The sequence below is a fragment of the Chelmon rostratus genome, chromosome 13 (genome assembly GCF_017976325.1).
Source record: "Chelmon rostratus isolate fCheRos1 chromosome 13, fCheRos1.pri, whole genome shotgun sequence".
Classification (NCBI taxonomy): domain Eukaryota; kingdom Metazoa; phylum Chordata; class Actinopteri; order Chaetodontiformes; family Chaetodontidae; genus Chelmon; species Chelmon rostratus.
Window position 1 is genome coordinate 649494 of NC_055670.1, and position 13364 is coordinate 662857.

Below are 13364 nucleotides of genomic sequence, written 5' to 3' on the forward strand. Positions count from 1 at the left end.
AACATTTTCCCATTTTCCCATCACATAAAATGAAGAAACAAGGGAATGTGTTCTTTCTGTTTTGACACTGACCGATGCCTCTCTGTGTCTGTGTAGACCCATACTACCAGGACCCAGCCAAGTGTAATCCAGGTGAGGCTGAAATTTGACCTTTTCTCTGCACAAGCTGTAACTGCTTTCCTAGAATCTAGCTTGTTATATTAGCTGGTTGATTAGACATATGTTAGAGCAGACTGGATGCATCTTTACAAACAGCATTTGCACAGAATTTGCTCAAATGACAGAGAAACAACCCAGTCAGTGACATTGCCTCTGGAAACCATATATTTCTCAATAACATGCTGTTGTGTATCTGAACACAGCCAGTCTAGAAAACAAGTTGAACCAATTTAATAAAGAGGTGATCTATTCTGGATTTCATCCTCTGACAGAATCCAGTCCAGACTTTCCAATGGACTCCAACAACCTCCACTGCAGAGGACCAAATGGAGGTAACCTTTCTAAACACCTGTCTCTGCCTCTATTCCAGTTCACGCTCCTCCGCCTTGGAGGAGCTTGGCATTTAGAGGACTAAACATTAAAGGAATAGTTCAAGATCTTGGGAAATACCCACAGTCGGTCTCATGTCAAGAGTTTGATGAGAAGATTAATAACACTCTGATGTCCATTAGTTTATTATCCTAGCCGAGCATAAAGACCAGAAACAGGGGGAAACAGCTACCTTTGTTCTGTCCAGAGGCAACAAAATCCACCTACAAAGACTTAAGTTCACTAATAAACACACTGTATCCATTTTGTCTTTGTACAAAAACTGAAGTGTAAAAATGACAAGTTGTGGTTTTACATGGGGTTATGTTTTGGCCTATTTCTTGGCTAAGAACATTGACTTGCATGATGGCAGGTACTAAATATGAACATGATGTCAGACACAGTCTTTTAGTGCCTTAAAAATGAACAAATTTTCCAGTAATGGAAAACACATGGAGAATTGGAAAAAAATCGAGAAAATCTTGTGTTGTCCTAAAAATTATTTCAACATTCTCCAAAATTTTCTTTAGCTATGAACTACTGGACTTATCTATCAGAGCTCCATGTTCAAATGTTTATGGATGAGAGTATTTTGAATAGGCTGACTTGGTTATGACACACCCCCAGGTTATGTCACATGGTAGACCATGCAGGTTGGATGACAACTTAAGTGGCCGGGACTCTGATTAAGTCAGTATCTTGCAAATCTACATAGGCATATAACTGTGGTAGTTTTTATTAGGTTTATTGATTGTCTTTGCTTGTTTCCCAACTTGTTTTAAATGGTTGAATAATGTTAAATTGGTTAGCATGTTTGATTCAGTTATGTTTTCTTTGGTTCAGTATGCCGTACATGTTGGTGCATGTGAGTCTATTTCTGTACAATTGTTGGCCCTCCCTGCGTTCATAAAGAGACGAAGAGAGTGAACTCCCACACAACACTGTAGAAGCGAGATGGCAGAGTGCAGTTCAAAGCAATGCTGCATTGGTTAAGGTAAAATGGACTGTAACATAACATAAATGTTGGATGTGGTCAGCCTCGTTAGAGACTCCAATTAATATTACTAGTAAAGGGGCTAAAGTATGATGTGATAAACTGATAAGAGTCAGTGGCAGTTCTGGATTAGCTGGCGAGTATTTAGCAACAAATTGTGACAGCCTGATAGTAAGGAATTGCAATAATCCAGCCTGGAATTAACAAATGCGTGGACTAGTTTTTCTGTATCGTTTTGACACGAGATGTGCCTGATTTTTACAATGTTACGTAGTTGGAAAAAGGCAGTCCTTGAAATTTGTTTTACGTGGGTTATATGACATATCCTGATCAAACTGGATTCATGAGAGAGCTCTAAAACACAGGACAATATTAAAAGAACTCTATATATAGTGGATGACATTCAAAAAGTACAAGTGTGGTTCTGGTTAGTCTGGACAATAGTGTTAGTTGGGTATTTTTATATGAATAATAAGAGATTTGGCTTCAATGTGCTGTTCAGTGCATCAAAATCATGCGTCATGAGCATACTGCTAGAGTTAAGGTAAATGGAAGCCTGTCTAATACGATTCAGTTGGCGAGAGGTTCGGGCAGGGCTGTTGTCTTTCCCCTATTCTCTTGGTTTTATACACTGAATCCTTAGCACGAGCAATAAGGCAGAGTGAAGACCTGCAGGAATTTCAAATAATTTAGTTGGAGTGATTGTGGACGCATACACACAGAAGTGGCCTTGGGTCATGTCTGCTTTCTACCAAGCTTTGGGAGGGGGCAACAGGGAAAAAACAGGAAGCATAGTTAAAGATTTAAATGTGGACAGGCTGTGGCTGGTATTGTGAGTATTGTCTTTTACTGTCTTTTGGGCTGTATACGCAGGCACCTCATGTCCTCAGTGATGTTCTACGTGGTTTTAATCACATTCCATGCAGGAAGAATGGCATCAAATGTGTGAGACAGAATGTACACAAACTCATTAGTATAGAGGGAATTCTGCTGGAAGAATTTAACTTGCTTTTCCATAATACCCATAATAAAAAGTAAGCGACTTGCTGCCCATCAACAATATTGGAGACTTGTGGGGAGCATGGATGCTGACCATGTGCTTATTTTCTGGAACTGTACAAAGACAAATCGATATTTGGAAAATGTTAATGCCATAGTTAAAAATGTTTTGGGATATAATATCCCAAATACATACCCTATGAAGTATCTTTGGAACACTGAAGGTGTTGTGAAGAGAGGAGACCCCTACCTGACTAAAGTGTTACTCACAGCAAGTAAGAAAGCCATTGCCAGAGAGTGGCTAAATATAGACACTCCCAATAGGAACAGTGGCTGGAAATTGTCCAAAACATACTAGTGTGTTTACATGTGGAAAACATGTGGAGTTTTGTGAAAACTCAATAAAAACTTAAAAGGGAAACAGTAAAAAAAAAGTCTCTCTGCTCCGTCAAGTTGTTCTGCCCTACTGCTTGACTTGAATACAGCTATGCAGACAGATAACTCTTTAACTTTTAACTTTAAGACTTTATTAATCTCACAATGGAGAAATTTACTGGGGGCAGGGGGTGGATGCAAACAGTGTTGAAGGTGCAACTAAGAACTGCACTGAGGGTGTCTCAGTCAGCCACTGAAAGAGCTGCTCAGCTCCTCTACAGTCCGGTGCAGTGGGTGAGAGCTGTTGTCCATGATGGCTGTGAGCTTGGCCAACAGCCTCCTCTCACCCACCTCCTCCACAGAGTCCAGTGGGCAGCCCAGGACAGAGCTGGCCCTCCTGACCAGCTTGTTTAGTCTCTTCCTGTCACGCTATGTGTGGGACCCAGCAGACGACAGCGTAGATAAGATAAGATAATATAACATATACTTTTATTGTCCCTGTGGGGAAATTTTTCCTGGACTCCGTCCAGCTGCAGTTTACAGGTGTAAACAGAAAAGAGAGAACCAAACAAGAAAGTATGACCAAACAAGAAGTTAAAAAAAAACAGCAGCGACATACATCACAGAAGTAAATATATATATGTATATAAACAAAAGTATATTAAAAATATAGAAATACACACACATATGTATACATGTAAACACACATATGTATATACATACATACATATACACACCTATGTACAAGAAAGATATAAACAGATTATATTGCCTGGATAGGAATTTATTGCACCATGTATCTTATTGAGGACAGCAGAGGCTACCGCAGAGTCATAAAAAGTCATGAGCATTGGTCTGCACATTCTGAAAGACCTCAGTCTCTTCAGGAGGTGGAGGCGACTCTGGCCTCTCTTGTCCAGGGCGTCAGTGTTGTGGGAGTAGTCCAGTTTATTGTTGAGGTGAATTACCAGGTACTTGAAACTCCACTGTCTCAATGTCCTCCCCCTGGATGTTCACTGGTGAGTGTGGTAGTGTCCTTCTTCTCAAGTCAACCACCATCTCCTTCGTCTTACTGGTGTTTAAGCACAGGTGGTTGCACTCACACCAGTCCACAAAGTCCATAATGACTGACCGGTACTCCAGCTCGTTCCCCTCTGACACAAAGCCCACTATGAGTCATGAGAGAACTTCTGAAGACCGCAGCTGTCTGTGTTGTAGGTGAAGTCCGAGGTGTAGATGGTGAAGAGGAAAGGTGAGAAGACGGTGCCCTGGGGTGCTCCTGTGCTGCAGACTACCACCTCTGACTCACAGCTGCGCATTCACACATACTGTGGACGATCAGTGAGGCAGTCGATGGTCCAGGCAGCAAGATGTCTATCCACTTCCACGTCCTCCAGCTTCCCCCTCAGGTGTTAGAGGTGTGGAGGGTGGAGGTGTGAGCATCCTTCACATTCGCATACAGCAGGTCCAGTGTCATATTGTCCCTCGTATGATACTTAACATACTGTGTGAGCGTTGGGAGAGAGGCGGAGAGAGCTTCCACCAAAGGAGGACTGTACACAGAAAACACATTCACATGCGAAAACTCCCTCTGTAGATAGTACAGCCGCATGGCCACAACAAGCAGCTCCAGGTCCCGTGGGCACAGCTGTTCCTTCACGTGCACGTTTGCCGGGTTGAACCCGGCTCATTCACATCGGTATAACTTCTAAGACATGTTCATTACTGTAAATACTCACAGGCAGTACTTTCTGTAAAGTAACAAGGAAGGATGGACGAGGAAGAAGCTTTACATTTAAGCCCTGTCTCTGTGGGCCATTAACTTCTTACTTATCTTCTTCCTACTTCTTACTGACTTGAGTCATTTTGATTGGCTGTTGTACTGGCAAATGAATACACTGGCAGTATATCACCACCAACTGGCAGAACTAAAAACCAGTGCCATACTGGCAGAACTCATCTCTGCCAGCACACATGCATTTCTTAAAAATCTGACAACCAGTTTTAGCAACATGAAGTTTCAGATTTACTACAGTGGGGTGGACTAACTCTCAGAGTCAATCACAATTCATAAAACAAGCTTAATTGAATTTAAATTTTCTTTATGAATTTATCCTTTTTTCTACCCTCTTTCTCTGAAAAATCGTAACTTCATATCAGAATGCAGTAGACCACTGCTACACCAGTTGTGTATGTTGTCAGCATTGTTATGGCTGTGATTCTTCATTTGCTTTTATGTTAAGCACTTGGTGTTCCATTTCATGCATGATTTGTGCTATTTAAGTAAAGTTTATTATTAACATTATAATTTCTGATTTAAGGGCTGTCATGAATTTTTTTGTTGTCTTTTTTTTATGTGGGCAGGTGGAGATAGCAGTAAAAGTGTCAAGGGGAGCTGGGACTAAGGGAAACTGAACCCAAATGCAGAAACACAAGGGGGCGCTAGGTTCGATTAATAAATTTATTAAAACACAGGGAAAACGCAAGACAACCAAAACTCAGGGAAAGACAACACATTAACACAAGACACATGAGAGCTAGGGACCAGACTATGAATAGGAGGAAAAGGAAGGAGGAAAAGACAAAGGCTATGGAAAACGGAACTGACTACTGAGAGAACTAGATAAGAAAAACTCACAACTCAAAATACATTCCTAGAAAACAGAAACAAGAATCTAAATAAAAGTAATCAAACAGAAAATCACTCTTACATGAGGAGAACAATTCGGCAAGGCTATGAACTAATAAAAGAAAACAGAAAACTAAGTTATTAATGTTTCAAACAAATAACACGCACAACGGAACTATGGCCTGGGAAACTAAACAGCTAGGGAATGGCAGACAACACAGAATGGGTACACTACATAAAACAAGACATGAACACGAACGAAGACAAGAACAAGATGACAAACTAACTAGGACTGTGGCAAACTAAAGACAAAGACGAACCAAGGAACAACTCAGACATGAACAGAAACACGGACACGAACAAAGGTAACGCATCAAGAAACACAACTCGGACAGGACAAAGGAATCACAATGACAAACACTCACTTACTGGCTAGGACTGTGACAAAGAATCATGGGCAACAAGGTTACATGGACTTGGCTAGGAAACATAGACAACGACCCAACAAAGACAAAGGGGAAGACACGGACTTAAATACACTAGGGAGGAACACTAATGAGACACAGGTGGAAACAATCTGACAATCACACGGGAGGGAAAACACAGGAAGTAAAGCAACCCAAAGACACATGACATGAACCTTCAAAATAAAACAGGAAGTAACCAAAACCAAGCAAAGACAAGACACAATGGGAAGCTTAACAAAATACAAACAAGACAGGGCAAGGATGGAGACTAATACAAAAACATGGCATGACTGAGACAACAGTAACTAAATGAGGCAATGGCAAGAATCAACAAGAGAAACTAAACAAAACCGCCGTGCATGGCACGGGTCATGACAAAAAGTACTGACATTAAAATATCTACAGGTTATGCCCATATACTCTTTTACGTCAGACTTGCACAGAGACGAGCATATTAGTGTGTAGTGCAATCCCTGTCTGTCTTACCAGCTACGATCGTAGCTGAAAATATCCTGAAAAAATCCTGAAAAATGACAAAAGTTAGTGGGACCCCTGCTCGAGCTTCCTATTTGACATGAAAGCAACATGTAACATACATTCTGGAAATTTCAACTTCTAAGGAGGTTGAGCCAGAACAGTCTTTGTATTTCTGTTTTTCTTTTAAAAATTATAATCATATCATTACCCACTGTCTGTCTGTGTGTGTGTGTGTGTGTGTGTGTGTGTGTGTGTGTGTGTGTTTCTGTGTCTGTAGATCGCTGTAGATGTAAGACAGTAAAAATGGGTTTGAAAACCTACCTGAAGAACAACTACAACTACGGTGAGTCACCGGGGACTTATTCCAGTTTTCACAAACATGAGACAGAGGATCATTGTATTTTACTCTTACACTCTGTAACATTGTTCAGTATAATAGTATCTACTGATATATTAATGAGAATTTATCAATTATTGATCATTGCATTGAATCCTTCCCCATAATGTTGATGACATGTTAATGAAGTGTTTCCTGCTGTTTGTCCAACAAAGAATCAATAGTCTGCAGCTCAGAAGATTTCAGCAATGTCCACATTGTTTTCAAGTTTTATATTTTATTAATTGTTATAGCAAGAGCTGTTGTAGTTATAGACTGAAGTTTTTATATTTTATGCGAAGTGTTTAAAAAGCCTGATTTGTCATTTCCCTTTGTGTGAGATATAAAGTCCAGTGTCCAATATGTCCATGTTTGCTGATGAATCTCCTTCAGTGATCAGGGCGAGGGTGAGGGAAGTGAGGAATCGTGGTCTGGAGCCCACAGCAGTGGTGGAGGTAAAGGAGGTGCTCAAGTCTTCTCTGGTCAACATTCCCAAAGAGACACAGACACTCTACTACTCGTCCTCCTGCCTATGTCCTCCTCTGTCTCCTGGGGAAGAATACCTCATTATGGGCTACGAGAACGAGGAAACATCTAGGTATGAGCAGCAGGAGTTGTAACAGATAGTATTGACATCAAGTTTTCCCTGAGGAAATTGGCTAGTCCAGTAAATGAGAACTTACACGTAAACCGTGTCTCATCTTGTTAAACCTCAGAGGGTTTACCTGACATTGTGCTCAGAATACATCCTGCAAAGCAAACATACTGTGTGACCAATTATTCACCTGCTGAGCTCAATCAGACAGACCGGGACACACTGATCTCCCTATCCATTAGTAGATCAATGTTTAACTTGTCACCTCACGCATTAAATAGCATGTTCTTACTGTGTGATATAGTGCTGCTTGTTACCTCCACTATAAAATGGTGTTGGAAAGCCTGCATTAACCTCACTCTGTGTTTGCAGGTTGCTCCTGATTGATGGCTCCATTGCCCAGAAGTGGAAAGACAAAATGAGCAGGAAGGTCAAGGTGCGATTCACAGACAAATGCACTCAGACAGCAGTAGTTTTAAATATAAAACACACTGGTGATGATGGCTTCAGGGCAACCCCTCCTTTTTTGTATATAAACACACCTGCAGTGGTACAGGTGCAGGCTTTATGAGCTGCTACTGATTTGTACTGAATGGAACTGTATTACGTGCAGTCTGTTACACCAGCTTAATGTAAATTTGACTTGAAGATTGGGCATGAAGTCAACACCAATGGCTACATCATAGGTAATTAGTTTTGCTCTACACTTGTTAGTGTTCAGTTGTACCATTTCTACTTCTAATACAACAGCTTAACTAAGTTGCCTGTCAAGACATGTTGCAAAATGAGATGATTTCATCTGCAACTCAGGAATAATATGACAGACGACAGCTTAAAGCATACTGAACAAGAGACCTACAACATCCTGTTATACAAAAAACACAAATGAATGTACACTATCATGTGTGAACTAGCATAGCTGCTTCTTTAATATGAAATCATTAGTTAATTCCTTTTTTCTTTTGCCTTTTTTTTGGCTTTTTTATTGTTGTGCTGATGTGTTTTACTAAGATGTATTGTAAAGAACTGAACCAGACATGTTTGGACATAAACAAAGTGGGCAGAGTATGTTTGGCTTTAGATACAACATTTTCATCTAGCACTGATGTGCTAAGCCCCGCCCCAAAAAGCGAGTGTCCAATTATATCTTAACAACCATTAATAGACAAAACTAGGCAAGAGGTCTGTCAAGTGTTGAAGTGGTATACATGGGGCTATAGCAAGAGAGATACTTTAGAGATAATTTAAAGGTACAATGTGGAAATTATGGCAAGAATTTTAATTTAAAATGAACTAATATTATCAACAGAATGTAAAGAAGTAGCAGTTCTGCTACTCAATACCACAAGAGGCAGCAGTCCGATAGTACAGCCCCCCTGTAGTTTCAGCTGGGAGATATATACGAGTTAATTTCACAAGCAATCTTAGCTTTTTTTAGTCTAATAAATAAACAAAACAAACTCACAAATTGTCAGGAAAGAAAATACTCTTACGCCTATAGTCCTTATTGAACAGAAAAATACAACCTTCTGAATGCCTTCTGAATTCAAGTTTCTCTCTTTTACCAACAAAGACTAGTTTAACTGTGCGGTTTATTCATCATAAACACACTTCATTCAAACCCACAGAAACAGAATAAAACAAGCCAAAACCATTACAACAATTGATACAACAATCACTAACTCTGGTTTGGTTCTCTGTGTTGGATGTGAAAACTTTAAGGTTCTAGATGCGGCTTTTTTTTGTCTGACCCTCGTCTAGCTGCTCTAGGGCTTGAGTGTAGGGAATTAATTAAACAGTGTGTTTATCTGCCCTAAGGTCCAAAAGTTAGCATGTCCGGCTAACTTGATTATTTCCTAGTACAGTAAACTAATTCAGAGTTACTAGGCTAAAGTGAATATTGTTAACTAATTACAATTTGTGAGGTCACAGGTCACGTTAAGAAAGCCCTATTCACAAAGAATGTGAACTCAGCGCTCAGGATGTACCGTAACATTCGCAGCTCTGTCCTGCTCAACCAGAGCCAAACTTGTTCTCCAAGGTAGTGTTTAATTTGACAATCTCGCCTGTTGGTCTTCATGCTAAAAGTCTTTTCTTCTGTCGTGTAATGTTAAAACAGTGAACAATCGATTTGTACCAGCCTGAAAACATATTTTAGAGTTGCTCAGACTGTTGATTAAGTTGAATAAAATCCAAGGATAAAGTGGCTGAAATCCTCACGATTAACATACCAGCTGACCTCATCAGGAACATAATGTATAGTCTATGGAGTGACAAATCATGTCTTCCTGTCAACTTCGCTTCCTGATTGTCTATCTTTCTATCCAGAGATGGGATCAGATCCTGCAGGGGAAAGGCCGAGCAACTCAGCGCCGGAATCGCCACTGAGATCTGACTGTGTGTGCGTGCATGTGCGTGTGTGTGTGTGTGTGTGTGTGTGAGTGTGTGTGTGTAGATATTGCACTATCACAGGCTGTTGTAGCTGGATGTAGTCCATCTCTTCATCTATCAGACTGTATGGAGTCTGATTTTTATCATTTATTTTCTTTGCACAAACATTATTTAGTGTGCCTTTAGTTTGTGTGTGTTTATCAGCTTGTACATGTGTGTGTGTTTGTATTTGGGGTGTGTGTATATGTGTGTTTATGTGTGTGTGTGTGTGTGGGTATGCACTTAAAGCACTCAATAAAGACCAGAGAGGGAGTAGAGCTTCAAAGCTGTAGTACTAAACCTATGCACAGCCATACATTATGCATAATTTCATGAACAAATTTCTTTTCAGTGGTGTACATATTGGTTCCACAGCTCCTCTCCACAGTCAGCAGGCTTTAATAAACCTGGAAGTTGGTCATATTACTGTGGAAATGTGGTGGATGACATCTAAATGAGATGGCAATTTGGACTACAACATTTTGGACTATAGACAACGACAAACTGTTAAATAGGAAATCTACACACACACACATATCATTATATATATATATTTGTGTGTGTGTGATAAATCTGTGTGTGTGTGTGTGTGTGTGTGTGTCTAAGTATATATGTATACACACAAACACCCTGCTGTTTGATTGATATGATGGAAAAGGTATGATCACGTTACACTTCAGACCTATGAATATTTGCTCCATCTCTCCCAATATATTCTGTTGAAACCTACATGACAGGCAAATTCAGGCATGCGTTTCCTGTTTCAGGTCAGTCTCCAGCCGGCTCCACTGGAGTGCAAATAGCCAGTAAAAACACTGATGCAATGTGTTGTCACTCTGATTAATATTTATTACTTGCATCAGAGGCATTCACTGAATGGAAAAGTAATGTGACCATGCCTTAACATTGTGGAACATCACTTTAAACATTTTACTAGTTGAAATGTGGAGACCCACTGGAAGCAAGTTAATCCTGTGACACTGCCTTTTTACACTTGTTGCTGTGTCAACAATTGTAAATGTTGCAAATATTGTTGGCAAGCATTGAGTACATATGCAACATAACACTGTCTCCAGTAATTTACAAGGCTTGCCCTGTCTTTGCAAAAGATGAATTCCAGAAAGTATGACAATGATCTCTTCCACACTAAAAAGTAAATTAAGGGCATGTGTGTCGCACACCAAATGCGTAATACTCACAGAAGATGTCATTGAGGTAGGATAGTAAAAGGGTGATCCAGGAAATTAAAATAATAAAATTACTGATGTGTCAAGCCGCATTAAGAAGCGAGTGTTTTGACTCAATTTTTCTTTTTCAGCAGCATGTCAAAGCAAAGCTGACCTCATTTGTCTTGTTAAGCCTTCCCTTTTCAGTTCTGCTGCTCTAAGGAAGTAGAGTAGAGGTTTTAGAGGTTCTGGTTTTTACCCATATGAATGAGCTCTGAGAACTGTCTAGCAGACTCTGGTGTCTGGAGGAAACCAGGATAGATATTAATTTTGAATCCAGTAAAGTTATTTCAAATGGCTTTTTCACAGCAAACATTTTGACGTGTCATAATAGGAAACATAGCCATTAGCCATTAAGAAAGACTCTGTTCTAAGTGTCACAGTGAGCCATGGCAGTGTGTCAGCCAGCCAGCGTGCACAACACAAGGACCCTGAAACTGAAGCAGGCCAATGGAATTCATCCATCCATCCATTATCTTTACACCGCTGAATCCTTTTGCAGGGTCACGGGGGGGTTGGAGCCTATCCCAGCCGTCTCTCGGGCGAAGGCAGGGGACACCCTGGGCAGGTCGCCAGCCTACCACAGGGCTACATATATAGACAAACAACCACGCACACCACTCATTCACACCTACAGACAATTTAGAGTCATCAATTAACCTCAGAATGGTTTTGGACTGTGGGAGGAAGCCGGAGAACCCGGTGAAAACCCACGCTGCACAGGGAGAACATGCAAACTCCACCGAGCCACCGTGCAGCCCCAATGGAATTCAACTATCATCAATTTTATTATGAACATGTGTTTTTCCTAATGTGTTATGTCAAAATGTCTTTCGTGAAAAAGGCCTTAGAGCAAGTCTATGTTCACTACATTGTGATTTGAAAGAGCTGACTGGAGTTCCTTTTATGTATACTCAGCCTCTGATAAACAAATAGTTCTCTCATTATCACACAGCAGCTCTGTTCATGTAAACACACTAACACTCAATACTACACTACTTTTATCAGTAAACTATACTAACAACTTTGAACTCTGGACTCTTCACAGCTGTTTGAACCATTAAAAATGAATTTAGACAACATGGTCAAAGTTGACGTCTGTGGCTGTTTGTCTTTGGAAGGTCTCACTGTCAAGTCTGCTTTTGAATATGAAATAGGAACCAACTAAACTGCAGCAATGAAAACTGTAGACTTGTAGATTGAAATGAGATTTGTTGTGTGAGAAATGCCAGTAGGAAGCAGTAGATAGCATTATCGTTACAAACTGCATAACTCTGTAAATACTTTCTGTGGTTATTTCGGTGAATGTAACAGGAAAGTTGTGTAATTAGTAACATATTACTCTACACAGACAGTAATATGTATATTAACATGCAATACATAACATTTTGAAACTAAGTTGCCCAGCACTGGCTCTCAGTAACAACTTGCTACTTGCAGACTGGGGATTTACAAATGAAATGTGTAAATCGTTTGCAAGGAAACATGATTTCATGATTTCGAAAAAGAATTTTAAATGTTGATTCGTCAGATTAAAGGACAGTTTTACGCTTCGCCTCATTCCATCCTAAATGAGCTCGGGACCAGAGAAGGCGGCAACATTTGTGGTTCTGGTTTGTATATGGTTTATACTGCCTTGCTATTGCAATTTCTATTGATGCTGTCTGTAACACTGACTTTCCCCAGCTGGGGATTAACAAAGTTTATCTCTTCCTCTTTCATGGTAGAGTTTCAACTTGCATTGGTGGCAGCAACGCTGAGCCGTGTTCACAAACAGTTTTTGGAAGTGTTCCTGAGCCCACGCAGTGATGTCCACTAAAGAATTGTGTCTGTGCAGTGCCCTCTCAGGCATCCAGTATTGGTTTTCTGCTTTTGTCCCTTGTTTACAGACATTCCTTCAGATTCATTTCTCAGTTTTTTTGACATTTGATATGTTGTCTTTGTGCTATTTTCAATTAAATATGTGGATTCAATGTTTTACACAGCATCTCAAGTTTTCTGGGAACAGGGCAGTAAATATATACAGTATATACGTATAACAAATACAAATATGATAAATAAGGTTCTGTATATAATACATGTTACTGTTCTACATGAAGTTATAGTCTCTACATACTCTCTTGTGCCAATCTTTTTGCAAAATGAGAAAAAGCCATTTCCACCATGTAAAAAACTATCTGCACATCTCATGTACATTCAATTATATTATAGGGATGTCACTAAGTACTAACCAAGGAAAATAAGCCAAATCCATGTTTGGCAAATCTT

The 13364-nt window shown here is 40.0% G+C and overlaps 1 protein-coding gene across 3 annotated transcripts in view; it reads left to right on the forward strand.

The window, feature by feature from the left end:
- Window positions 1–11644, forward strand: part of frzb (frizzled related protein) — a 39107-nt gene extending 27463 nt beyond the window's left edge. Inside the window, exons 3-8 of one of the 3 annotated variants that reach the window (XM_041951428.1) lie at window positions 97–132; window positions 432–491; window positions 6747–6812; window positions 7239–7443; window positions 7813–7876; window positions 9769–11644. In XM_041951428.1, the coding sequence (XP_041807362.1) occupies window positions 97–132; window positions 432–491; window positions 6747–6812; window positions 7239–7443; window positions 7813–7876; window positions 9769–9828 (491 nt within the window). In that variant the 3' untranslated portion in view covers window positions 9829–11644. The remainder of the gene's footprint in view (window positions 1–96; window positions 133–431; window positions 492–6746; window positions 6813–7238; window positions 7444–7812; window positions 7877–9768) is intronic. The other 2 variants (XM_041951430.1, XM_041951431.1) reach the window with 2 other exon arrangements.
- The last annotated feature ends 1720 nt before the right edge of the window (window positions 11645–13364 follow it).